Below are 26,041 nucleotides of genomic sequence, written 5' to 3'. Positions count from 1 at the left end.
TAGCTAGAAATAGGGAAGCTAGTTACTAAAAATGGTAAAGGTTATGGTTAGGTAGCATCTTTGAGGGATAAATGTGACAACTGGTTAATGGTTAGCTCAGAATACCAAAATCACTCCAACTCAGCCTAGTTGCCTATGTCAGCCTTAGCTAGTAAAGGTGATATTTGTTCTTTTATTTTTACAGTTAATGTTAGTTTGAAGGGAAGGAAGAAGAGAGAAAGGTTCTTAGTTGGAGGAATGGCACCCAGTCAGGACCAACAGGTGAGAATACAAACTTGAAAATCGCATGTAATGAACTGACACAGCCATACTCTTACCTAGCAGATAACATTAAAGCTAATTCAGCCACACTTTATTTTAGATAACTACAACATTTGTTGTTAAATTAATTAATGTTAGTCTTAATGGTGAGAAGCAGATTTTGATTGACCATTTTCATGTGAAGTTGGAGAAACTTGTTGATGAGGCGCTGAAGAGCAGCAATTTCCAAACATTGCATGTATTTTTGCAAGAGGACATTCATGAAGGGACCACCTTAAAATGTTCCAAACAGTTCCTCACCAAATTGGACAAACTTGTCAGCAGGGTAAGATCTGCCCCAGCACACATTAGTATGCCATTGTTCTGTATTGTTTGGAAATGTAAAGAAACAGTGTCATTACTATTTACCGTATGTAGAATTTAGATCAAAAGGATGCCAAATCTGCCAGTTTGGGTCTCAGTATCCTCTACAAGTGTGGGAAAAACATGTCGCTATCTGGAGGTCAAGGGCTATCAGGAGTCATAGCTCAGGGCCTCGTCAAAAAGATAAGTATTTAAACACAATCAACAGCCACACACCTATTACTTTAAGGCACACAATGCATGAGCACTGTAGATTTATACATACAGTGTATGTACTTGGCAAGTTGTTGATAGAAACGTGTTGTGTGCACATGGTACATTGGTTTGAGAAATGCAGGCACCTGTGGATCCAGGGCGGCCCACAGAGGGATGAGACGTTGCTGAACCTTTCTGAGGACTTCTTTGATTCATTAATGGTGAGATAATCTACAACAGTAAAGCACACTTGTTTATGATGAAACACTGTAGAAATTTGCTTCACCAGCCTTGTTAGTGTCTGTGATGTAACACTGTATTGTTACCCCTTTCTTGTAGGTTGTTCATGAAGCATGCAAAGAGGGTATGTTTGCACTCCTTTGAAATCTACATTTTTTATTTGCTTCTCCCTTGTTTGTTGATTAACTATTTGTAAGAACTAATTGGATGCTAAAATGAACATGCACCCATTCCATTTTAAATTTTTGAATGTTATAAAAACATAAATTCACAAGTTAAACTTCCTTGGATTATTTATGTAACAATATGTAAACCAAAAAAGTGTCACTGGAATCTTGCTGATAGTTCTGTGATAGATAGGGAGAGGGCTCACTTCTCTCCACACTTGTGTCCAAATCGGTGGTTTTGATTCCGCTGATTTTACTTAAGTCTACGTGCCACGTTTGGATGTTGTTGGAGGGCACTGCCAAACAGGGTGGTGTGTTCTTCACAGTTCTGATGAATGTGCCCTTCACAGACTGTATAATCGTAGGAACAGTGTGTTGGAATGCTTCATGAAGTTTCCTACAACCATCTCAAAGTTAGACATTCATCAATGCCATGATAAATGTCAGTATTGAACAGAGAGCTTTGCCTCTGTGCACAGTGTTGACACAACATGTCTTTCACAGGAACATACGAAATCACTGAATCCCTTCTGTATCCCATTGGCCAGTTGGCTGCGGACCCCAGAATCTACATCCTGATCCAAAAAGAGGTGTGGAGCGGTTTTAATGAATATTTTGTTGCAGTGTCATTAAGTAAGATGGGTCAGGTTTTACTCTGAGATTAAAATGCTAATAACCTCCTCATAGGCTATTCGTAAATTCAACATCATTCTGGACAAAATCCCTGCCGAGCTTAAGAAAGAGAAGAAGATCCTATCATCTCAGGAGGCCTCAGATGTCATGTATGTGGTGGGAATTACTTCATAGAGACGATCTTTTTAAAAGGATAGATATTGCCTCTCTCTGATTGTGATGAACCGCACTGTCATTTTTTACAATAGCCACACATTCTTTGAATTCCCCTGATTCCTGCTCGTTCGTCATATTTCCACAGGCTAAAGCTGGCCGGCCAGATATTGGACGGTGGTGGTAAGTTTTTCTGAACACTATATCTCTCTGTAACCTGAACCATACTTAAACAAAAACACATGCAAACACAGTCTGTTTGTGTCAGATTACGACTTGCAGACAGCCCTGATGGAGGCGCTGTGCAGAATGGCCTCTCTTGACCAGAGGAAGAAGCTGGCAGACCGCTGGTTCAACATGGAGTATGTGGCCAGCGCCTTTGTCAAGATCCGTGATTCTGAGTTTGAGACGGTAAAAAAAAAAAAATGCAGTTCAGCCAAGAGCATCACCTTTGCCTTTGAACACCAGCATTTGCATTTTGTTACGCTACAATGGTATTGTAAAAAATATTCCAACAATAGTTCAGTAACACAGAATTTAATGTGAAAGTGTGTGATTTCAGGATTGCCGCAAGTTTCTGAACTTGGTGAATGGGATGCAGGGAGACAGGAGAAGGTACACACATACTAGAGTGCATACCTCAGTGCTTCCCAAAATAGGGTCTGGGGAACTCCAGGGGTCCAGAGGGTTGCCAGCAAAATGAGGAATAGTTCAATTTCAGTATTTTTTCACTCAGTAGACTCTAGCACAATGAGAAAATGTATTAAAAATGACTATTTTGATCATAGCTTTCCCTCTCTCTCCACTGATATCAACCTACAGAATATACAATTATATCGTTCTGTGCAAAATCATATCTAACAACATTATCTTTTGCTTCACTATCTTCTCATATGGGGCTCCCTAGGATAAAATTGTATTAATTAGGGGTTCGTTGTTTAATGCATATCTATTTGGGGGTCCTTGAAAAGTTTTGGGAAGCCATGTCATAACTGACTCAAGAACACTTTGTTTGCTGTTGTGGTGCTCATGACAGATGTACGTTACTGAATAACACTGTTCTCTCTGCCTTCAGAGTCTATTCCTACCCTTGTTTGGAGGTTTTTCTGGACAGACATGAGGTCAGTATCAGCAGGGATTCCATAGTTAAATCATGGAATTTGAAAAATGTGTTTTTCTTGTGTAGAAAGAAATTGACATGATAAAGCCTAGATAGGAACTAGTACAAATTTTGTGCAGTCCCACGGCACATCTGAGGTGATGTCATAGACATAATTACATACATGACACAATTAATTAGCATTTTATTTGCTTGGCTTTGTGGTCAAACAGCTGCCTTATTATTTTTTCTATGGAGATTGAACTGTGTAACTGAACTGTTAACAAACATGGCTTCTAGCAGAATATATATATATATATATACATATATATATATATATATACATAGAAACATTGTATAATTTATTGTAATTTATTATATAATGCCAGATAATGTTGTGTTACGATCATCAAAAGATGTAGCTATATTGCCATATATCACTACCACAGCAATCCATTCAAACTAATAAATGAAGAAGCCAGATCTAGGTTCTCTCTTCGGGTAGTGTCATTAAGTTTTATTTGCTTATGAGAAGAGAATTATGAATTGCAGCTAAGATGTGAAGATTGATAGTTAAAATGAAATTCTCACACTAATACACTTTTATAAATGAGATACTGCTCAATATAGAACAGAATTGATTTATAGAAAATTAGTTTTACCACTTTGTGATGAAGTTTGATAGCAGCCAAGTATAGAGGAGTCCATGGCACTGTGGTGAGAAAAAGCTAGCTTGCATGTAGAGTGAGATGTCATAGAAGTGATCTGATTGCACTGAGTGATGTGGTTACACTTATCCTAACCTGGTCAAGATTAGTCAAGGAAAAGTCACGAACGTGGATTTGCCAAAATGTATGTGGAATCCATAATGTACTCTAAAGTGTTTCAGCGGGTGTATTGAAAGGAGTGTGTTTATGTTGTCAGCTGCTGATGCCCTCTGATGAAAAGCTGGAGGAATACTGGATCGACTTCAACCTTGGCAGCCAGAGCATCTCCTTTTACTTCTCTCTGGCTGGTGAGGAGGTACAGGTACCTTGTGGAAATCAATATTCAGACAAGGGGCTGGTGATTTACATTTACATAATCAACAGCACAGGTTGAAATAACCTCGGGGCCCTTTGCGTTAGAGACATAAATGGCTGTCATGTCTGATGAAGACTTTAAAGTTCTATAGATAAAGTTTTGTGTGTTTTTTCCCTTTACATAGGATGTCCAATGGGACACAATATGCATCAATGAGAATGAAGTCCACAGCTATACTGTTACAGGTAATCAATGCACAATGATCACTGAAATAGTATTTACTTTCTCTCTCAGCTCTTTTGCTGCAGTTAGCCCACAATCAGGCAATGCAATTACCTTCCAGTAGCTTTCCAACAGGCATAGAAAATTAGGACCTGACTGTTAAACCACAAGTTGTAATGATGTATGAATGAACCTTCTAGTTTTATGTGACTTTTAAGGCCTTGAGGTTAGTAAGGAAAACAGCATAACAGAGAAGAAAAAAACAGGTATTTTAGTCTTGACAACAAGACAATGTCCTTTTGATTTATATGTGACTGTCCTTGTGTGCCTGTGTGTGTTTGCTCATGTACGCGTGAGTGTCTAACAGTCTAACAGAGCATTGTTTTGCTCCAGAGGAGGGCAGGAGGCATGTGTTGAGGCTGAAGCTGTCAGAGCTGGTGGGTGTGGGTGTGGTGGAGGGGTCCAACCTCACCATCCACTTCAGCTCCTCCCTGGACATCCTGCAGGCCGCTCGCAGAGTCTACGGACACAGCAAGGACAAAGTAGAGTCCATGGCTTACTATCTCCATGCTAATTGACCACAATGCTGAATGCTGAAAAATATTTCTTCTGTTTTATTCTGACACAATGCAGTTTTTATTATTAAATGTGAAAAACAAAACAATCATTGAATTGTAGAGATACAGTAATGGCATATAGAAGAAGTTGACGTCCTTTGAAAAGAAATATGAAGTTTTGACACAACATGTAGTTTAATTAATTTGTCAATCTTACAGTTTTGTTCAGTTTGATGTAACTTGCATCAGCTTGCATAACCAGAAAAAAAGCAGCATTCCTGCCTCTGTTCCAAGCAGTCAAGAGTGTGTTCATGTTAAATTTAGTTTTGTTCCTTCAACTCATGTGAAACCGTATCTTAACATGCTTCTCTCCCTGTTAGAGCTTTGTGGGCAAGAGCAGTACGTCAGTAGTGAAGACCACAGTCAAAATCATAATGGATGAGAGCAGCTCCCAGGTAAACTATGGCCTCAAGCAACCATTTATATAATGGCTTTCAAGACAATGCTTCTCAAGAGAGAAGAGTGGTCATTACAGATGTCAAAACATCTCAAATTGGCTTCAGTTAGGAATGAGGTTTACATTTACTGTGATTGTACTGTATCAGAAATGCTTTGAGAATTTGGAAAAGCTCTGGAAGTGCAACACAGTATTGCAATTATGAATAGTTTGTGTTAACAAGAATGCTACTGCATGCCACTGTCTCCATACAGGCTGTTGTTCCAGAGAGCCAGGTGTCTCTCAATGAAAGTGAGGGAAATTACGCCCCCTACTGTTTACTTCGTCCAACTGCACCCTTACAGGTGGAAGAGATTTGATATTTCATATTAAACCAAATATTTGACAATACTGTAATAGTTCTACCATATTGCCTGTGTGTGTATTCAGCATATTATACTGAAATGGTGTTATTTCAGTCACCACTGTGGTTATTCTGCAATGAGTTGGGGGGGAATATTTCATCCTTAAACAGAATTCACAATATTACAATGATCTTGGACAGTTCAGTGAACACATACACTTAAACAACCAGTCCCTCCTGGACTTTTTGATTTTGCAATTGCAATAATTAATATTAACAATAATAATTCATTGATTATAATAATTCATTCATAATTAATCAATCCCAACAATATTTACGAGAACTTGCAATATCCCCAAATTACATACATTTTTTGCTTGAAATGGCCAATTCTACAGATAATTGCTATTTTAGCCAATTATCACGCTTTTTTGCATGAAATGGCCCAATCAAACCATACATCAACAAACTATGTCTATCTTGGTCTTCTTATACTACAACCAATGACTCCTCAGCGGAGTGTTTGAGAGGGAGGAGATGGAGGATGATTCAGAGGACAATGAGTTGTAGTTTCAAACATGAGTTTTATGAGTTTTATTCATCCCTTGAAGTGCACTTTTTTTTATTTAACCTGCATCATTATACTTTCAGTTTTATCCTGAGCCTTTGGTTTGCATACTATTAGTCAGAAGAACACAAAGTCTACCTGAAACATAAATTGGCACTTTTTAAATTAAATTATATTACTAGTTGAAGGTGTTTTTTGTAAAGGTTGGAACCTAGCACAGTATTTTGCTTTGTTGTAACTTATATTATTTCTGTTCAGAAAATAAAAAGGATTAGTACCAATGTTTTTCCAACGGTTTCTGTGATATGCAGTACGCTCATTATCACAGGAAGGGATGATAAAGTATATGACTCTTAATGGGAAGTAGTTATGTATAATCCAAATTTTTGGTATCTTTTTAGTTTATCTTTTTAGTTTTTTTGCCAGTTCAGTAACTTCCCAACTCACAGTTTTTACAAATTCACACAATTTTCTTGCAAAAAAACACCACTTGCATCACATTTTTTGACAAAAGCCAACAAAATACAGCATTTTTGGTCACAATAATCACAAAAAAAACAATACAAACAATAGTTACCTGGAATGTGGACTGGACTGTTGCTACAAAGTACAAGTCTTCCACATGTTGTCAATGAAATAACTCTTTACTTTTATCTCTTGATGACAATAAATACAAGACAATCTTGTGAGTTGAACACAGTGTGAGACACATCTGGCTGCCCTCTCGCTAACAATGACTTCACCTGAGGGAGTTGTCGCCCTGCATTATGTTGAATTATTAAACCAAAACATGCAGTTAAATGTGTTTGCCAGCTGTTGTGATGGAAATCACTTCTGGTGTCTCTGTTACTGTGATCAACTGTCAAAGGAAGTAGGGGGCGTAGTGGGGAAAAAGTCCTTGTGCAAGAAACTGAATCTGTATTGGCTGCATTGGCCGCATTAGCTCTGTTCTCTTCTGTAGCCTGTGCTGTGCCTCTCTGTGGAGGGGGGCAAGCAATGAGAGAATTTCCCTATGGAGATCAATAAAGTCACATTAAGATGGTCTAGTTCAGGAGGCCACATACCTACAAATACACTTAAACACTGTGATTCTCCATCCAGATGGTGAGTCCAGCCAAGAAGAGGATCTCAGAGTCCACCACCTTCATCACCAGCAGTGCAGGAGGAAGCGTGTGTGGTGCCAGTCCCTTCTCTGTTGTTATGCCATCAAGTAGGTGACACTAGAAACTGCCTTACAGAGAGTGCTGTAAAATCAGGTCTCCTCATCATCGTCTTATGCTCAGGGTATCTGCAGGTCCTTAAAATATCTGAAAAAGCTTTAGGTAAATTATCTAAATTTAAGGCCTTTAAACGTATTAAAATGTCCTAAACACAGTTGTAAAGATCCTATTTTAAGAAGAAGGGGAGAGTTGATAGAGCACATGAGGAGCGGTGGGCTGAATCACAGACAGACCCTTCTGTGTCTGTTGGGAACTGGTTCAGCTTGTGTCTTTGTGTGTGTGTTGATGTACGGAGCTCGGGAGTGGCCATCGGGAGAAAAATAATTTATGTCGTGGCCACGATTTACTGTAACGTGCGCACGATATGCAATTTGAGCTCTCGTTTTCTTTTTTCGTGCGCACGAGATACAATTCGTTCCCTCGATCTGGTTAAACTGAGCCCTCGTTTTGGTTTATTCGTGCGCACGAGATACAATTCGTTCCCTCGATTTCCTCTTTACGTGCGCACGAATTGCCAAAACGTGCCCTCGAAATAGTGATATTGTGCTCTCGATATATAATACATGCGCTTCACGAGCTTATAAAGAGTCAGTGCACATATTGGTGATTATGTTTAAATGTGGCGCTGTCCTGGGTGTGTTGCAGCCGCCTGATTGTGTTTACATGGCCTGAAGGTTAAGTGGCTAAATATGTTGCAATATTTGGGGGATATGCCTATTCAGTGTAAACAGACAATGGATATTAACATACCAAATCCTTACTAGGCATATCTGCAATACCTAAAAGGTACCTTTTAAGTTGCATTTTTTCCTAAAATACACAGTTTAACGAAATTAAGGGAACAAATTGTATCTCGTGCGCACGAATTAACTAAAACGTGCGCACATTACAGTAAATCGTGGACTCAATATAACTTTTTTTTCTCTCCAAATGGCCACTCCGGGGCTCTGTATTGATGTCTCTTCATTTGCCAAATTCACTGTGTTTAAGGTATGTCTATTTCACATTTATCAATATCATTTTCTTATTTAAGCCATAAGTAAGAAGTACCCAAGTACTTCTACTCGAGTTTTTATTTTTGTCTCAACTGGACAGTTTGTATTTCTTTTCTCTTTGTCATCTGTGTGTGCAAATAAACTAAATCTAAGCTTTAAACAAAGAGCTACTGTTTAAACCTAAACTATCACTTTGTTCTGTTCTCCCTGTCAGATACTCCAAGCAGGGGCAAAGGGAAGCCAGCTCTGCAGATGGTCCATTCATGTGATAGGCATGGTGAATTTTACCTGGGAGAGCTAGGGCCAACTGCTAAGACCTCCGGTCGTGGCACAACCCCTAGCAGCACAATGACAGGTGGCATGATAGAGCAGGTAGGACACATAGAGGATGCACATACTACATACCGTGGGTAAATGTTAAAAACACACACACCCTATTTAGTTCTCTGCTTGCACTCAAAGAAAAGCACACAATGTGACATTATAATTAACTGTAAACAAGATGTGATATTGTTTGTACTTTTGGAATCATTTGACAGTCCCTCTAAATATCTTCATTTCACTTTCTCTGTCTCAGAGTGATTCTTCTCTGCAGAGCAGAGGTTCCAAACAGGCCACCAGAAAAATGGCTGAAAAATACAGAAAGGTATAATCACCAAATTATCATATTTGTACCCCTAACCCATTCTCCCAGATAATCTTTGGTGACCATTGGTCCCAACCAAGCCTTCGATCAGGATTACCCTTCCAGTTGTTAGAGAATCTGGTGTAAATCGTCCCGATAAACCTCTCGTGTGGATAGCCTGACTATTTTAGTGGCAGTTAAGTTGTATTTATCCCGTAATATGTCATGCATCAGCATTTGTTGGTTCTGCGCTTGTCCTACAGAACATCCCAGTGGAAAAAGCAGTGGACATGGTTCTTGCTGGACAGGGGAAAGAACAGGAGCCTCTGGGTACTGTTTCACTAGACTGACTTTGACTGTAACTCAGCACAGAAACATAGCCATGGTGTTATTGAACCAGCTATGACTCCTGAACCAATCACTGACCATCTTTTTACTTACAGAGCACAGTTTTGTGCCTGACTCCCAACCTACCATGAAGACTGAGAGAAGCATGTAAGCACTGTGAAATACCTCCACACTGCTCACAAATCTACTGCCATCACAGTAACAGTGTTCTGAATGGTGGTGTGTGTGTGTGTGTGTGTCCACATGTGCTTGTATTTCTACACTAGATATTCTCACTGGACCAAACTGTCAGTGTCTGAGATGCTAATGATGCCCACACAGAGAATCAATACTCTGCCCAGACCCGGTAAGGAAAGAACTCATTCCAATATTTGACTTGCATACTAGCCACTGATAACACATTCATACAACAACATTAAAGATGTTTGTCCGTTCACAAAAAATGCTATTTGTCCTGGCAGCTAGGTACTTTTTTATATTGAGGTATATTATATACGTCAATAAACCTTTTCTCTGTTTTTATTTTATTTTATCTGTAGAGCCCCGCCCAAGTTTGGAGCAACAACAGGAGCGTCCGTTCTCCTCTGCCCAGAGAGTTTCAGTTCCACGCTCAGGCTCAATCAGTCGCAAGCAGCTCCACACAGAGCTGACCCAGCGCCTGCAGGAGGTCCTCAACGAGATGAACCAATCTCCTGGGCCTCAGGAGCCAGCTGTATCCCAGGGAAGGTCAGAGGTCAGAGAGGATTCTCAAGGCAGAGGCTCTGCAGACCGGTGTGGCTCCACATGGTGTGCTCCCAAAGAGCCCCAACAGCAGCAGGTAGGGAGAAAGGGCCTGGCCAAAGGGAAGAGCAATGATCAGAAGTCTCTGGAGGCAGATCCCGCTCCAGTCAAAGCTCCAGTCAAAGCTCCAGTCAAAGCTCCAGTCAAAGTCGCCCCAACTCAAGTCCTGCAGGAGGGAATAACACCCAACCTCAAGATTAAAGCTACCGGGGCCCTCTCCAGCAAAGAGAAGGTATGAGTTGTATAAGTGTTTCGGAGAAAAGTGAGCAGCTTAATATCCACGTGCAGCTTCTTAATGTTGTATGAGCATCTATATGGTGTTTCTTATGTCTCTACTGTCTCCACCCAGAGAGATGCAGAGGTTGCAGGCAGCATGGTGAAGCTCATCTCTAGCCATTATGAGAGTAACACCTACTCCACAGCTAAAGCCACAGCAGACAGCTTCCCTTCATTCTGGATCCCTCCACCTGTTAACAAGTAAGTACTTTGACGATCCAAGGGTCACATAATGTTACACTGTAGTAATATGCTGTAGTGAGTGAACAGAATTTATGTCTAGACGGACAATGGCAATAGTCGACTGTTGGAGTGTGTATTCTTGGTCAGAATTATCACCTTGCTATATACACCTACAATATAATTCCTTCCCTTGCTTGTTTGTAATAGGTCAATGTTTGATAAGAGCTGGTTGCCAACTGCTAAAGTAAGTGATCATAAGTTGACTCTGCTGGGTAATACAGTAACTTGAAGTTGCTATTCCTCTAAGGATGTGTTTTTATCTGTTGTAGAAAGAAGTATCTGGAGCTGCAAGCCTAACAAAATCCCACAACAAACCCAGAAAAATGTCTTTGGAGCAGAGGTAATATAATTCTGCAAAACGATTTGAGGTATTTGGACATTTCAGTTGCTCTCAATGCATTTTAGGGTTTATCTCATGCATTTTCTGTTCTTTTTGCTGTACAGAGAAGACATTTTTGCATTCAACGTCGATACACCGTTGAGTATTGGGGTAAATAATATCAATATAATATGTCAGTTTTTTATAAGCCTATATCTATAATGCTTAATTACTGTGTATGAGGTCTGTTTTCATTGCTCTTTAGGGAAAAGGCAAAAAGACTGAATCCTCTGTGATATCGAGCAGGTAGGTCTAATGGTTGAGACTGGCCCATGGGCTTACAGTGTTGAAACATGTTGTGGTATTAAAAACTGTTTAATTTAATACTGGCTATATTGTTTAACAGTGGCATCCATGACTCCTGGACACTGCCCAGCACGACCAAGAAAGGACAACCTGTGCCAAAAGTATACTTTTACTATAGTGGTCTCATAATTAGAAGGTGGCTGAGACTACGTTTGTCTTGTTTGTTTGTGTGTGTGTGTGTGTGCGCGCACATGTCCATGCCTGTATGTGTGCGTGAGTATGTGCATGTGTGCATATGCTCCTGTAATTCTCATGTACAAAATCTTCCAATGTGAGGTTTTTTTTTTTACTTTTCAAAGGTGCTAGCCAGTAGACTACTTAGCAACTGTTGCTATGTTGCCATAGAAAACCTAACCAAAGCATGCTATGTTCCTATACGTACCTCCCTTTCCCTCATTCTCTCCCTTGTGTGCAGCAGGGGAAGCAATATGTGAAGAAGCACCTGTTCAGTGACACAGAGACAGACTATGCTATGACAGAGGTCAGCTGGTTGAGGGAGTCCAGCAGGAAGCCCAAACCCAAAGTTACCAAATACTCCAGGCAGGCGCCTGCCAAGCCAGAGCCTCTTGCTCCTGATACTACATGTAGGCTTTATGCCACACGCGCTGCACACTCTTGAGACTGAATATTGATATAATTATTTAGAGAAATGAGAGTTTCCATAAAGAGAATTTGCTCTAATTCATTGCAGATGAATCCCCAGATTTACCCACTCTCCTTCCAAAACCAGTAAAGGAGAAGACCAAACCCAATAAGGTAAGGCAGTGTAGTTGTTCTGTAATGTTGTGTATTATTGTCATCTGTACATAATGTACCACAAGCCTGAGATGCACTATCCTAGTCAGCCACAAGGTGTCATTGTTGTTTTACCAGAAGAGGCCCTGGGTGAAGGAGACAGCGGAGCAGCCAGAGAAGACAGTGAAGCCAGCAGCAGCCCCCAAAAGACCAGCAGCAGCAGGCAGGAGGCCCCAGAGAGCTGCAGCCATCACTACCAAGAGCTACAGGGAGCCCGACACTGATGACAGCCAATCAGAATCAGAGCAGCCTCCTGCTTCCAAGGCAAGAGCTTTCCCTCCCCCTTATGTCACCTACATATATCTTTTCAAAAGTACATGAATTCCTTACCGTCTTTTGAAACAAAACTGAAGTAATAACTTGGTTACTGAAATCTCCTTGATATGCATATGCATGTTAACGTTGAGTATTGTTGTTCTTTGTTTAGACAGTTGGTAATTTGCAAGGGAGACAGAGTAGTTGAGATTAGGAATGTCCTGATCTAATTTTTTTGTCTCCAATACCGATCCGAGTTATGAAGTACCGAGTACCAATCGGATATTTAATTTAAAAATGGTTATTTTTACACCACACTTTGTAAAGTAAAGCTCAGATTAATCCAGTGCATGGTCAAATTTAGCAGTGACCTGGGGCAGATGTCTGAACTCCAAATGTCTGTAGTGAAACTAATTGTGGCCACATCTTTCATGCAATCCAAGCGGTGTTCACATACTTTGCTGTACAAGTACTTTGCTGCTGTTGCGGGAGGGCAGTCTCTAAAAGGTAGTGTCAAGAGGGCAAACTACAGCGCGGCTCCAAATGCTCCATTAAACAGCAAAACCGCTCATTTTCCACCATCAAGAGGGCTGGTCATCCAGTGCAATAAACAATAATCTTCTCTGTTATTTATTTGTTTATTTATTTTAGCTTTCTTGCTGCCGTGGGGTAATTTATCTTGTTTTTCAGGGCATGCTCTAATGTTTGCAGCTTGGGTGCAGATTTCCTCTGAGCTACTATCTGTGAGAACTTGTTGTACTCCTCCGAATGGTGTCTCTTGAAGTGCCTGATTAGTTAGTAGTATTGTAATGACAGCTAATGCCAATGCTACAACAGACTAATTTTCGTTTTCCTCAAATAGAAGTACTCCTCTATTGATCAGCTGCAGAAGACTGAGAAAACTTGTCATGAGGCTGCTCACATGAAGAAGAAAAATACCACCCCCAACAAGCAACCCACCAAAAGCTTTAGGAAGCTAGAAAGCGACCATCATAGCAGCCAATCAGAGACAGAGCAGCCACCCGCTCCCAAGGTGGAAGTCCTCCAACTTTCTCATGCCATCTACTTTAAGCTTTTGAGAAGCATTAGATTGTTAGATTGAGCTGATATCTAATACTATCCTGATGAAGTGATTATTATTGTACATGCCGCAACGCATCTGCATTTGTGACTACATCAAAAAATATGTCACCGTGTGTTTTCACTGCGAGCAACTTGGTCGATGGGTCGCTCTGTTCTGACTGACTGTGGGCAGTGCGAGAGGCTCTGTGCATCTATGTAGTGATGTTGTCCAGCTACAAAGTTTGGAACAGGCAAATCATGTATTTTTTGTTGCTGTTGCCTTTAGTTGTTATTGCCTTTCATAATATTTACAGAATTTTAATGAGTTAACATAGGAAGCTAGCCAGTGCTAATTAGGTTGCATTCATCAAAAATACACTGAAAAAAGTTAATAGAATTACTTCAGAACTTACCATCAACGCCAACGATGGATGCAACCGCTCTCCAAGCATCGTGTAATCTTTCAAATAGAAGTTGTAGACTTCTATTTGTAACTGGGAAGCTTTGAATGGCTGTAATCAACTTCTCGTCCAATTTGCACTTGCCAGACAGAACAATTGTTCATGAAACAAAATCACGTTAGTAGGGAAACGAGTGGCAGAAATCTGTTTGGCTGTTGGTGGCCGTGAAAAATTTAGCCATGGCCAACTTTTCTTGACTGAAAAGCGTGTTGACTGTCCACGTATGTGCCAAGTTTCCCTGGTCACTGAGCTCCATAGGAAATGAATAAACTTCTGTTGAGTTGCTGATTGTCTCGCTCGCAGTGTGAATGCACGGTAAGGGTCATTTTTGCACATGCTTTTTTTGGGAGGCCTTTACACATAATAAATGTGTTGATAGGCAACTGTTGCAGCCCATAATGTCTTTTTTGTTTGTCCCCTTACAGAAATATTTTGTGGGCCAGCAGCGGAAGAGTGAGAACACTTGTCAGGAGGCTGCTGAGGTGAAGAAGAAAAAATACGGTTCCTCCAAGCAATTCACTGAGACCTATAGGGAGCTGGACAGCGACAACCAATCAGAATTGGAGCAGCCACCTGCTCCCAAGGTGGGAGCCCAGCCCTATTCATATGTCATCCCATTTTACCTTTTGGAAAGGATGAGGCTGTGTGAACGAAGCACTCCTGATGATAGATAGATCATAGACTGATGATGATGTATAAACTTTAATGGTTCCTGTGGGAAAAGGGGGGTATTGGGTCTGCAGAGAAAAGGATAGAGAGGAGAATACATAAGAAGAACATATACATAAGAATACAAACAAATAACAAATATTGCCTATAATACAAGTAATTACAACAAAAATAACATATTGACTATTATATAACTGATGTCTGTTATAGGGTCTTCAAGCTAATACAGAACTCATATGGGTTTGCAAGAATTCTCGTTATGTTGACAACTGACAGATTTGCAGTTTGGCAGATCTTGGCAGTTTACAGATTTACAGCAAAAGAGCAAATGTGTACCATTGGCTCTCTACATAAGACTCACAGAGCAGCTGTGTAAGTGTGCCTCGGTAGCTGTTCACATTATCAGTTATACAGATGGAAGAACATATGCATACCTGATAGTGTAATGATGTGGTGATTAATGTTGACCTTACCAAGTAATGAATGCCATACTATATTTCATCTGTAAGCATTATTATGGAGTAAATGTATTTTTGTATTTCTGTCGTTATGTTGTCAAGCAGCAGAACACTGAGAAGACTCGTCAAGAAACTACTAAGTCAAATAAGAAAAAGTTCACCCCTGCCAAAGAACAGATGAGTGTACCGAAGGATCCCTGGGCCGCCTGCTTGACCTCTTTCTCTCCCTCCCCTCCTTCCATCGAGGAGATGAGATGTAAGACTGTTTGTGGAAAAACACACATACCGACGTCAAAGTTAGATAATAGTCATTTGACCCCGTTGATGTCAGCTATGGCCAATGTACTGTCTGCTAGGCAATTCGTGGTTGGTTACATGGTTTTCTATCACAGTGGCCATAGATATAACTGAATAGCCCTTGTGACACTTTGTTGTATAGGAAAAGCGGGGATTTAAGTTTCCCACCGCTAAAATGAATTTCCATCGCTTGGATTGCAGTAAACTATATGAGGTTGTCTAAAAAAAACGCATTTGGTGTGGCATAACATTGTGACGTGCGCATGCTGACATGGCCAAAAACATACAGAAGAATGAAGACTGCCTACATATCTAGACTAGTACAAAATATATTCCCAGATGAATTAATTCTCGTGCAAGATGATAGTTTTCATGGTCAAACTCCCAATTGTGGGCATGGCAATAAAACAACTTTTTTTTGTTGTCCCCGTCTCACCCTCTCGTTTGACTGAGTTGAATGCTCGGATTTTCCGCTGTGAAATGGTGGAATGTCACCAGTATTACAACAGTATGTGAGAGATTAAATCTCTGAAAATCTGCAAAACACTGATAACTGCAGGTTATTGTGTACTTATTAACTGAGTTTCAGTGTGGTTCATTACAGTCTACTGTACAAGCACACTGTAATTTCTTTCTCTTGGCCAGTAACTGATTTGTTGCTGGCTGCACCATGTGGCAGCTAAAGTTAAGCCCTGCTGTAAAAGAATTTTAAATTATCTGTTTAAATGCCCGAATAACTTGAATTGGTCAAACCCCACATGTACAAAAGAATCTTCTTGCCAAAAATCCTAATGGTCACGCCTATTTTACATCAAAGTGGAGGTTTCAGTCATGAGATTGTTTTTTTGCTTTAACCCTAAAAGCTCGACGCATGCCTGTAATCTACTTATGTGCCACATGCATTTTTACCCTATTTCTGAAAGATTTCTTGAATCACCTTCTCACAGTAAACTAAAAAAAAATTGAAAATTGTTATATAAACGACCTGATTGCTCTCCAGCCTCTTTACTGTAAACTGATATGAAGAAAAGCATGTATATATCGACCTCTATCTCCACCTCCTGAGGCCAGCTGTCTGAACATCTGTGCTTATTTTGGCCCCTCACAGCTGCTGAGAGGTCGGCCCCAACCTTGGCTCTGACCCGCTCCCCTCTCCTCACCCCGCGGGGATCCCCTCTCCCTGTCTCCCCCATCCCCCCCTGCCAGGACACCCCCTCGCCCATCCTGCAGCTACCCAAACCTCCTTGCTCTGCAGTCAGCGGTAAAGGACACTTCAAGCCCTCCTCCTTCTACAGTGCAGAGATGAAGGGCAGCGCATCCAAGAACCTTTCCCTCCACTCGCTCCCCTCTCTCCCTTCGCTCACCCCCATAGGTCAAACCCCTGCACCCCGTGCTGCCAAGAGACCAAGTGCACCTGAGGTAAAATAGCACCTTACTGTAACCTTATTTATGTCTTGTGGCCTTGGTTAGAGTATGTGTTTGGGGTCAGGGATCACTTTTAGCCTGAAAGGTCAGAGATATATTGAAAATTCAGGGAAAAATTAAATAACATGTCCCCTTTGATTTACCTTCCCATTATATAACGGGGCAGTAACCTAGAAGTTAGAGAAGCAAGCTTGGGACTAGAGGATCGCTGGTTAAAATCTCCAGACCAGCTGGGAAAATGTGTGTGGGGAAAGTTCAGAAGTAATGCTCTCCCCTCCCTTAACAACAACAGATGCCTTTGAGCAAGGCACTTAACCCCCAGCTGCCAACAGTAGTTAGGGGTAATAGTAGAAGACTTGTACTGGGCAGCTCCCAGGTGTGAATGTGTGTAACTGTATGCATGTGAAGTGAGCATTGATGAAAAAGAACAAGTGTGCTCATTTGACTTTCCCTGGATAAATGCATTATATAATTATGCATATGATGTTGGAATTACACATTATGTTAGGAAAGATTAAGTAGCTTGATTGAAGTGACCTATTTAACACCAGGCAGAGCGGAAAATAGCGTCGCAACTCTCCATCTGTCCCTCTTAATGCATTGTGGAAAATGTCTTTATCATTTAACCGTCACTAATCCGTGACAGGCATGGTGATTAGATAATCGCTAAATGGGTTGCCACATTTCTCCCTGTCCATCATTCTCTCACCAATCTTTCTGTCCCTCTCCATTTCTTCTTCCTTGTTTCTGTCTCCAGATGAGTCCAATCCAGCAGCCCCTCTCCTCAGCACCCCAGTCGCCTTTATCCCTGTCCTCTCAGCACCTATTGACCTCCACGGCCCTGGAGGTGGACAAGTCCTCCATGCCCTCCCCTACCCAGTTGCAGACGCCTGGGGACACCCTCAACCATGGCCTCCGTTATGACTCCATTAAAGTGTCTCCAGTATCCCGGGTGTCGCTGAGCCAGTCATCGGTGCCCATCGCTAGAGTGAAAGGCAGCGCCACTGCTGCCCTGGTTCTGGTTCATAAAATGGAGGTAGGGAGGACTTTGCTGCACCTTTACTTTTACCTTGAAGAACAAAATTTTAAGGTAGCCACAAATATATGGGAAACAGTGATCCTGAACAGTGCTTGTAGTACAAAATGCATCATATCTTCTTTGCTTAACGCAATTGAACTTCATGTCCCTTACAAATTAATTTTGAGTTGTCCTTTTTTTCATACCACCCTTTTATTTAATTTTGGTTTTGGAGGCATTAAAAAGGTCTTAAAAAGTCTTAAATTTGGCTTTCTACAAACTGCAGCAAACCTGCACAAAGACTATTAATGGGTTGCTGAGTTGAGTAATTCTGAAAAAGCTCTAGCCATCAGACAAATGACTGATGCATCACTGTCTATCCTGACAGAACACACCATCTTCAGACAGAGAGCTAAAGCCTCTGCAGCATCATATCTCAGGTAAAAGACCTTTTCTATTCAACTTGATGCTTAAAGCCATTTTCACAAGCTGCTACCAAGGTAGATGTGTGGTATAACGGATAATATATTACAATTGACTTCAAAATTAATGGTTCTTGTTACAGGACCCAGTCGCAAGCGCCACATCTCCCACCCCGTGTCCAGTAATTCAGAGGAAGATGAAATAGAAGAAACGAAGAAGGACAAAAGCAGAGGGCAGCATTCTGCTCGAATGAGGCCCAGGAAACTGTTCAAGTCCTGTAAGACATTGTAGATGAATTTAGTAAACCACAAAATCAGTCAAGAATATCTATTAGAGTGGAACAGCATCTATCGAGAAACTAGTGCGTGGAGTGATTTGAATCACTCCAGCCTAGTAGCTAAAAGTATTGGGTTAATGAACCTTACTATTTTAACTGTTTCGTCCCTATTATTAGAGATAACTCATGTGGAATAATATGTATACTTCCTCATTTCAGCAATCAAAGCTCATGGTCAGGCCCAGACCTGGGGAGAGCAAAGCAGCTTGGAAGAAGAAGATGAGGAAAAGAAGGAAACCAGGCCAAAGGATAGTGCTTTCAAAACTACCCAGAAAGGCTATCAGAGCATCAAGAAGAAGAGTATAAGCAAGACAACTCGTGGCACAGGTACCCATTACCCCAGTTTTTACTTTACATCACCTTCAGTGTCAAGTGACAAGATGAGTTTTATTTGGTGCCCTCTCCTCCATTTCCCATACAGGCAACCTGACATATCCTCAGTATCCAGGTCATAGGTTTCTGGGCCAACATTTGGCCGGAAAAGAGAGCAACCAAATAATTTTCTTTTGAATTCTCTTTAATTTCAACTTTATGACATGAAAATTAAATACATCGTTTGAATGTAGAATCCAAAACTGTTTAAATATCTCAATATTTGAAAAAAAGATTTCAAAAAATATAACTTCTAGCAGCAATGAACAGGTTACCACAGCAAAGAATTCACTGAGTTCTCTGGTTGCCCCACAAGGCATTATGGGTGTTAGAGTTGTTATCATCACAACACAACAGAAGTTCAAGTGGCTGTATTTTCTTTAAATTTCAACATATCATCGCAACAAACTCAACATATCATATGGTGGCCAAAAATGTATGGAAGTTTGTGGGTTTGGAAAAATGTCCTGTAATGAAGGGTAACTCCGGATATGTTTGATCTCATGAGCTTCTGCACTGTATTTGGTAACAAAATATAGATTATGTAGTCTCTTGTGTTTCTAAAAGATACCGTTCAAGGTGTTGAGCCTTCAGCTTTGCGTTTTGTAAAACTTCACTTCTGTTTACTTTGAATTGAGCCTCCAACTCATTTGACTGTACATAAAAATCGTTGTCATCATTACATATTCTCTGTTTTCTTTGATACTGTCCAGATGGGATATTTTTTCCATCTTGTTCTTCATGCAGTTTGATGTGCTACTCCCTGATGAAGGCCACAGCATGGCCAAAACACATTGGAGTTGGTTTTAATATGTTCTGTTGAACTAGGCATTTTTATGTTTTGACATAAGAGTGCCTTGGAGAACCTTTTTCATGACGTGTAATCAAAATGTGTCTCTTGACTGTCTACGTCGCCATCAGTTATTGAGGTGTCTCCTGAAGGCGAGGTGAGCCGGATGGTGTCCTCCTCCCACATGGTGAGCTCCAGCCACTGGGAGGCAGAAGTGGAGGACGGAGACGTGGACTTGGACGAGGACACGGAGCTGCCAGACATCATGGTCAACCCCAGTGACATGGGCTCCATGTGTCGGCAATTCAGCTCTGAGCTACAGAGGAAGTTCCAGGTTGGACGCCCACACACACACTGACACTCACTCAAGCACAGACAGTCAGCAGGGCAGGAAACACTGCAACAAAAAATGCATTACCGCCACACTGCTGTATTTAAAGGCCTACCCCCCATTTCTGAAGCACTTTCGAAGGGCACTTAACTACACTGAAAATTATATTTATTCTGTATTTGGCATGTGGCCTATGTGTGTTTGAGAAAGCATTCAGAATTTTTTTTTTTTTTTTTTTTTTCAGACTATTCTCGCCTGAACCTCTCTCGAAGACTAAATGTGCCACTCATGTCAGGTCTTTTTTATACTCCTGAGCCAGGAAAATTCTATGAAAGGATGTCCTTACTGAACTTCTTTTGTATGTGTTTGTATTCAGAACCGTTATAGGCTGATGGAGGTTTACAACAAGCAGGCTCTGAAGGCTGCCCAGCAACATGTGTCCTCCCTCAGCATGCAAGTCAACAAATACAGGTCAGTTAGTATGCCAGTGTTGCAAGAAGAGCAGGAAGCTATCTTTTCCATCCACTGGTCTCAATGGCTAACAGATTCCAAAATTAACCTGCAACTTTCAGTTTATCCACCATCCAAAAAACGACTTGAACTGGACCTCTGAATGGTGGCTGGTGTTAAATTCCCACTGTGGTTGCAGGTTTACTCTATTATCCAAGTACACATCTATTTTATGGGCTCCAAATCTGACAATGTTCTGTTTTCCTGTAATCTCAATCCCCCCCGATCTCTTCTGTCATTTTTGTTTTCTACTTCATTCCTCTATTTTGTCTCCTTTATCTGTCTGTCTGTGCAGGACTCAGAGGCTGGAGCAGGTGCGGGGAGTCCTCATGGAGGAGATCCACAACTTGGAGCAGGACGATAACACACTGAAGAACATGGAGAAAGACCTGACTGTAGGTATCCCCCTCTCTCTCTCTCTCTCTCTCTCTCTCTCTCACCCCCTGTTGTCTTTTGCCAATCAGATTGCTTGGCTGAAACTACCATTTGTATAAAATCCAATCACATTTTGGGAATGAATGTTGTGTATAAAACACAATATCTTACCAAGCAATATTCTAAGCATTAGTTGAGAATGTTGTCCTATATTGTGATAATGATTTGACCAGTGTGTGATCAGTGTTTTGTCTCTGTTCTCTCACAGATATACTGGAAAAAGCAGTCCATGGCTTTTCGTTCTTACCAGGAGAAGGAGACTAGGAGGTGTGTGTGTGTGTGTGTGTGTGTGTGCGTGTGTGCGTGCGTGTGTGTGTGTGTATGTGCGCACACGCACACATGTTTATGTGTAGGGTTGTAATGAAAGGACCATGTTGTTAGTTTGATGCTTTTGCCGTGCCACACTCTGATCATTGCAGTCCCCACAGGCCAAACCCAAATACTCTCTAAAAGGTTGAATAACGCATTTCCTTATCTTCGGAAACATGAATTAAAACAGCATGACTGGAAAATACAAGTTTCCCGTGGGCTTACGATCATAAGTTGGATATGCACCCTAGAGCATAAGCTGTTTTTGTAAAAGGATGTGGTTAGTGCATGCCTCTTCATATGACTGAGCTGAGTTCAACTGGTTCAGTAATCTTTCGCAAGGTTTCTCCTACCAATCTCCAGCCATGGCGGTGCCGCCCTGACTACGAAGGGACCATCCTGGCTACTAGGGATGGGACGATATATCGAAATTCAATATATCGCAATGCAAAGTGACAATTTCTTTACATATCGTTATCTACATTTTATTCTGCTGTAGTAATCACAAATGAGATGGCTTGCTCATCACAAGTTCACAAGCTCTCTATTGAAATTATATTATTTGCACTTTGTAATGACATTTTTAAATTGTTGTTTACATTCTAGCAAGCCAGTGCCATTGCTAGAAATATTTGCGGCACAGAAATGTGCTCAGAAATGCAATTCTGCACATAGCTTTTATTTATTACATTGTATTGTGGTTTGTGAACCCCATATCGTGTATTGAATCTTATCGTGAGGTAAACATATCGTCCCATTCCTACTGGCTACTATACCCAGGAATGCCACAATCTGTGAAAACTGGTGAAAGTTGGTGGGTTTAAGAAAAATAAAATAAGGCCTTAAAGGTTTTTGAAAATGAATGGATGGCCTTGAAAGCACTTGATTTTTTATGGAAATATAGCACCCAAATTCATCAATATATAGCTCTCTCCATTCTGGAATCAACACTTAACACCCTGAGGAAAACCCTACGATGGTTGTTTGTGTTGTTATAGCAGCAGTGTTCAGCTTTAAAATGAATGATTTCACCATGATTTCTTTACCTGACAGGGTCATGAGTAAAAAATGACGCCTGTGATGTCTGATTTTGCCCAATGTCATGTCTTATCCCAAAACATGCCAATTTTGAGTCCTTGAATTTACTAAACAAAACATTGAAAGTCCTTGAATTTGATGTCCAAGTGAGTGTGGGAACCCTGTATACCTGTACACTCTCCCATTTGTTTCCGGGATTGTGTTTATATAACTCTTTCTGCCATTGTGTTCCTATGATGTCGTTCCTCCGGGTAATCTCTCATATTTCAGAGAAGTTCTCATTTATAGTTAATCAGTCTTTGCACCAGTCATTTGTGCTCAGAAGTCATTTGAGTTGTGCATCACATATGCTCTTTGTTCGCAACATGAATTTCTTGCGCGTTCCTTCACACATTTCTTCCAACTAAAGGATAATTGAGACTGGGGACATGCCTAAATAAAGTCTAATAACCATCAAAATGTGATCTTCAGGAGAAAGTTAGCCATTAGATTTATTGAGCCACAAAACTGCCTGAAATAAGACTCACTTTTTTTTGCCTTTTTTGAACATTTTATTTTGCCTATTTATTTTATAAGATAAGAAGCTAGGAACCACACTGAGATCCCAACTGTGGTGTAAAATAAAGTATATTCAGCATAGAAATTGGCATTCTCATATCCAAACGTAAATAAGGCCTCCATTGTCACAAAAAGTGCTACCAATATCCCATTTACAGCTACAACAGTGATCTCTGTGTGTGTGTGTGTGTGTGTGTGTGTGTGTGTGTGTGTGTGTGTGTGTGTGTGCATGTGTGTGCAATGTCAGCAGATATGGCTTTGAGTCATTTTCAATTAATCTGTTAACATTTCATTTTATAAATAACTTGTAAATAAAAAATCCACTTTGAGATTATGGGATATTGTGTGTAGATCAGTAACAAAGAATCCTACTTTAATCAATTTTGAATTCGGATTGTAGCACCACACAACCTTTTACCTTAACATAAAAAAATGTAAGAACTCACCTGTGCCACATCAGACATTGTTGCCACTTTTCTCAAAACGTTGGGGTTAAAGTTTTGTGTAAAACGAGTATTGAATTAGCTGACAGTTTGCTCACGATCAGGTTAAGCAATGCAAAAGAAAACAAACTCCTGGATGGAGACAAAGGAGTGTGGCTTCTATCACTGAGGTCATCAGTGAATCATGCTCCTGATATAGTTTGGACTGGTGATGTGGTGCCCCGTGACCGTCTTCTACCAGTAAACACACTGACTCATTTGTGATGTCATTGTAAGATCTCCCAAGGGTTTTTGATGAGCGGCAACTCTATGGGTTGAAAAACACTCACCCCACACTAAAGGTTGTGTCATATTTTTTTTTTATTAAAATCTTGTCATAGCTATCTTAGAGGCTTTTATTAGAGGAGCCTGAACCTGTAAAGTTGGCTGTGACAGTAAGTGCATAAAAGGAAGTCAGTATTTGGAAAAATCAGGGGTTTGACTTGGGGATCAGTATTTGATGAATAGATCAGGGTTTGATAAATATTTGATTGTTGGTTTATAAAAAGCCGAAAATAGCATTCACGTTAATGTTACAGGCAGAGTGAGATGATATATCGATTTGCCAATATATCCGGCCGATATTGGCCTTTTATTAAATATCAGGTATCGGCCAGTAATGCCGTCCACTACCAACATGATGGAGGTTCCTCCTTGGCCACAGCAACATAAAAACAATCTGTAAAACCTGCCATGAAATGTTTTTTGTTTTTCATTTCAATTGTTCAATATGTTTTTTTGTAGAATTGTACATTGAATAGGTGGGGTGGGTCACTCTGCCTTAAGGAGCTGCTAACCCACCTGAAAGAATTTAATTAATAAGGGTTCCAATGGAGAGTTGTGGTGTCACATGATCTAAATGTTGTTTAAGAGGCTTTTCCACCCTACAAAGAGTAAAATTCTGGGGGAAATACTGAATACTCTTGGCCAGTGGTCCCATTTAAAGATATTGAATGTCACCTCAAAATATGGGCTAGCGGCAATTTCAGTATAAAAAAAATCATCTGCCTTCAAAAACCCTTTTAAGTCAAAACCTAGTTACAGATGACATTTCCTCTTCACATACATTAGAGCATGAAAAGAGCATCACATTAGCTATGAGAGACTGTAAAACATTTTGGCTGAGTAATCACTGTAATCAGGTGAAGAAAACATCTTCTAATGCATTGAATGTTTATCCGTATCTTTTATGTTCCCCACAAACCCGAACCTGTTATGTTCCCTTTTCCTTTACCTTTGGCTTGTTTGCTGTCTCAGCTTCTTCGCCTCTCCTCCTTTCGTTGCGTGACTGTTGTTCTTTCTCCGTCCCTCCAGATTTGAGACCCTGAAGAGTGCTTTCCAGAACAATGTGTGTCACAGCTTGGAGTACGAGGAGAGGATATTCACATCCCAGGTGTGACCCTGAGGCCTAAACGTCACAGTTAACATCCAATATGCCCTCCAGTGTGTTGCTTAGGTGTTTGACTTCTAAGTCAGCTGTGTAAATTAACAGTTCTGATAGTTTTGGATGGAGAATGGTTAAGTATAGAGCATGCTGCATTTTTGCTTATGATGTGCAATTCTTCATTTGGCTCTCCGGTCAGTTTAGCAGTCTATTTCTAATCTGAAAGTGGAACTCAGCCGGACTTGTCTGGTTTTTAAATAGAGCACTTCACCGCTGCCCGCCAAGCCGTCTGTCCAATCATTTTGTGCTGAGTGGCCTTTAAAACAATTTGCTTATCTCATTGTCTCGTGTGTCAATTCGCCCCCCGGTTGTCCTGACTGTGGCATATTCTCTGTTCCAACCCATAAAACCCTGCGGTGCCGCCTGCTGTCTTCAGATGTGCCTGATGAGAAAAGACATGAAGTCGGTCCAGGACAGGCTCCTCAGTGAGATGGTGAGCTGACACGACACCAGTGACCCTTCAGCAAAGCTTACAACAAAACAATTAGGCCGACATTTATAATGTTCTTCACTGTGTCAGCAAAAACGGAGCCTCCTTTGAAAGCCCTCACACAAAGTGCAGTCTTGAGAGAGAGCGCATGGCCCTGGTGATGCTGTATGAGGCTTTAAAAGAAAGTGTGTTTATTATATATGTCCTTGTGCTTGTGTACCTTTGTAGCAAGAGGAGGAGATGCAGAGTGTGAGGAGAGGCCTGCAGGCTCTGTTTCTGCCTGAGGGAGCCAGGTTCTGACTCCAACAAACCTACGCCAAAGGTCCCACCCCTTTAAACAGGGTTATGAACCATACTGTGTACACTGTGCTGTGTACATCAGCTGAGCCCATTTCACTTCTTAATTTCAAAAATATTTCACTGATGCGTTCATGTTTCCAGGTTCTGCCTTCATTGTATGTGGATGTGTTCATTTTATGTAGACCTGGATGTGTTGTTGCTATTTGTTAATTTTTTTGAGCAATGTTAATTTGTTCTGATATGTAATTCAATTCAGGTGGTGTTTGACACCATTATTTTATAATACTGGTATAATATTATATTACTGTATAATATTTTTAATGCAAATTATTAACTTATTCATGTAGGTCAGTTAAGCACTGAAAATGACCTGCTTTTTTTGAAAATGT

The 26,041-nt window shown here is 40.7% G+C and overlaps 1 protein-coding gene across 1 annotated transcript; it reads left to right on the top strand.

Annotated features, from left to right (window-relative positions):
- Positions 1–186: 186 nt before the first annotated feature.
- sycp2 (synaptonemal complex protein 2) lies at positions 187–26,041 on the top strand. Its single transcript, XM_078288081.1, has 47 exons — positions 187–261; positions 446–586; positions 679–807; positions 936–1,040; positions 1,159–1,183; positions 1,731–1,816; positions 1,914–2,008; positions 2,161–2,195; positions 2,281–2,423; positions 2,575–2,627; positions 3,088–3,133; positions 4,036–4,140; positions 4,319–4,379; positions 4,750–4,898; positions 5,294–5,368; positions 5,625–5,714; positions 7,383–7,491; positions 8,711–8,868; positions 9,074–9,142; positions 9,385–9,451; positions 9,565–9,616; positions 9,736–9,815; positions 10,009–10,481; positions 10,599–10,726; positions 10,916–10,952; positions 11,038–11,108; positions 11,213–11,258; positions 11,353–11,393; positions 11,494–11,554; positions 11,869–12,037; positions 12,145–12,209; positions 12,327–12,512; positions 13,366–13,536; positions 14,452–14,610; positions 15,259–15,409; positions 16,559–16,869; positions 17,633–17,911; positions 18,282–18,333; positions 18,459–18,593; positions 18,813–18,980; positions 19,947–20,149; positions 20,523–20,617; positions 20,952–21,051; positions 21,300–21,358; positions 24,793–24,871; positions 25,299–25,355; positions 25,581–26,041. The coding sequence occupies exons 1-47, from the start codon at positions 238–240 to the stop codon at positions 25,650–25,652; spliced, it is 5,265 nt and encodes a 1,754-aa protein (XP_078144207.1). The 5' UTR covers positions 187–237; the 3' UTR covers positions 25,653–26,041.

This window comes from Centroberyx gerrardi, chromosome 14 (genome assembly GCF_048128805.1).
Source record: "Centroberyx gerrardi isolate f3 chromosome 14, fCenGer3.hap1.cur.20231027, whole genome shotgun sequence".
NCBI lineage: Eukaryota > Metazoa > Chordata > Actinopteri > Beryciformes > Berycidae > Centroberyx > Centroberyx gerrardi.
The sequence above is the reverse complement of the archived record's forward strand: the minus strand, read 5'-3'. Positions and strand labels throughout refer to the sequence as shown.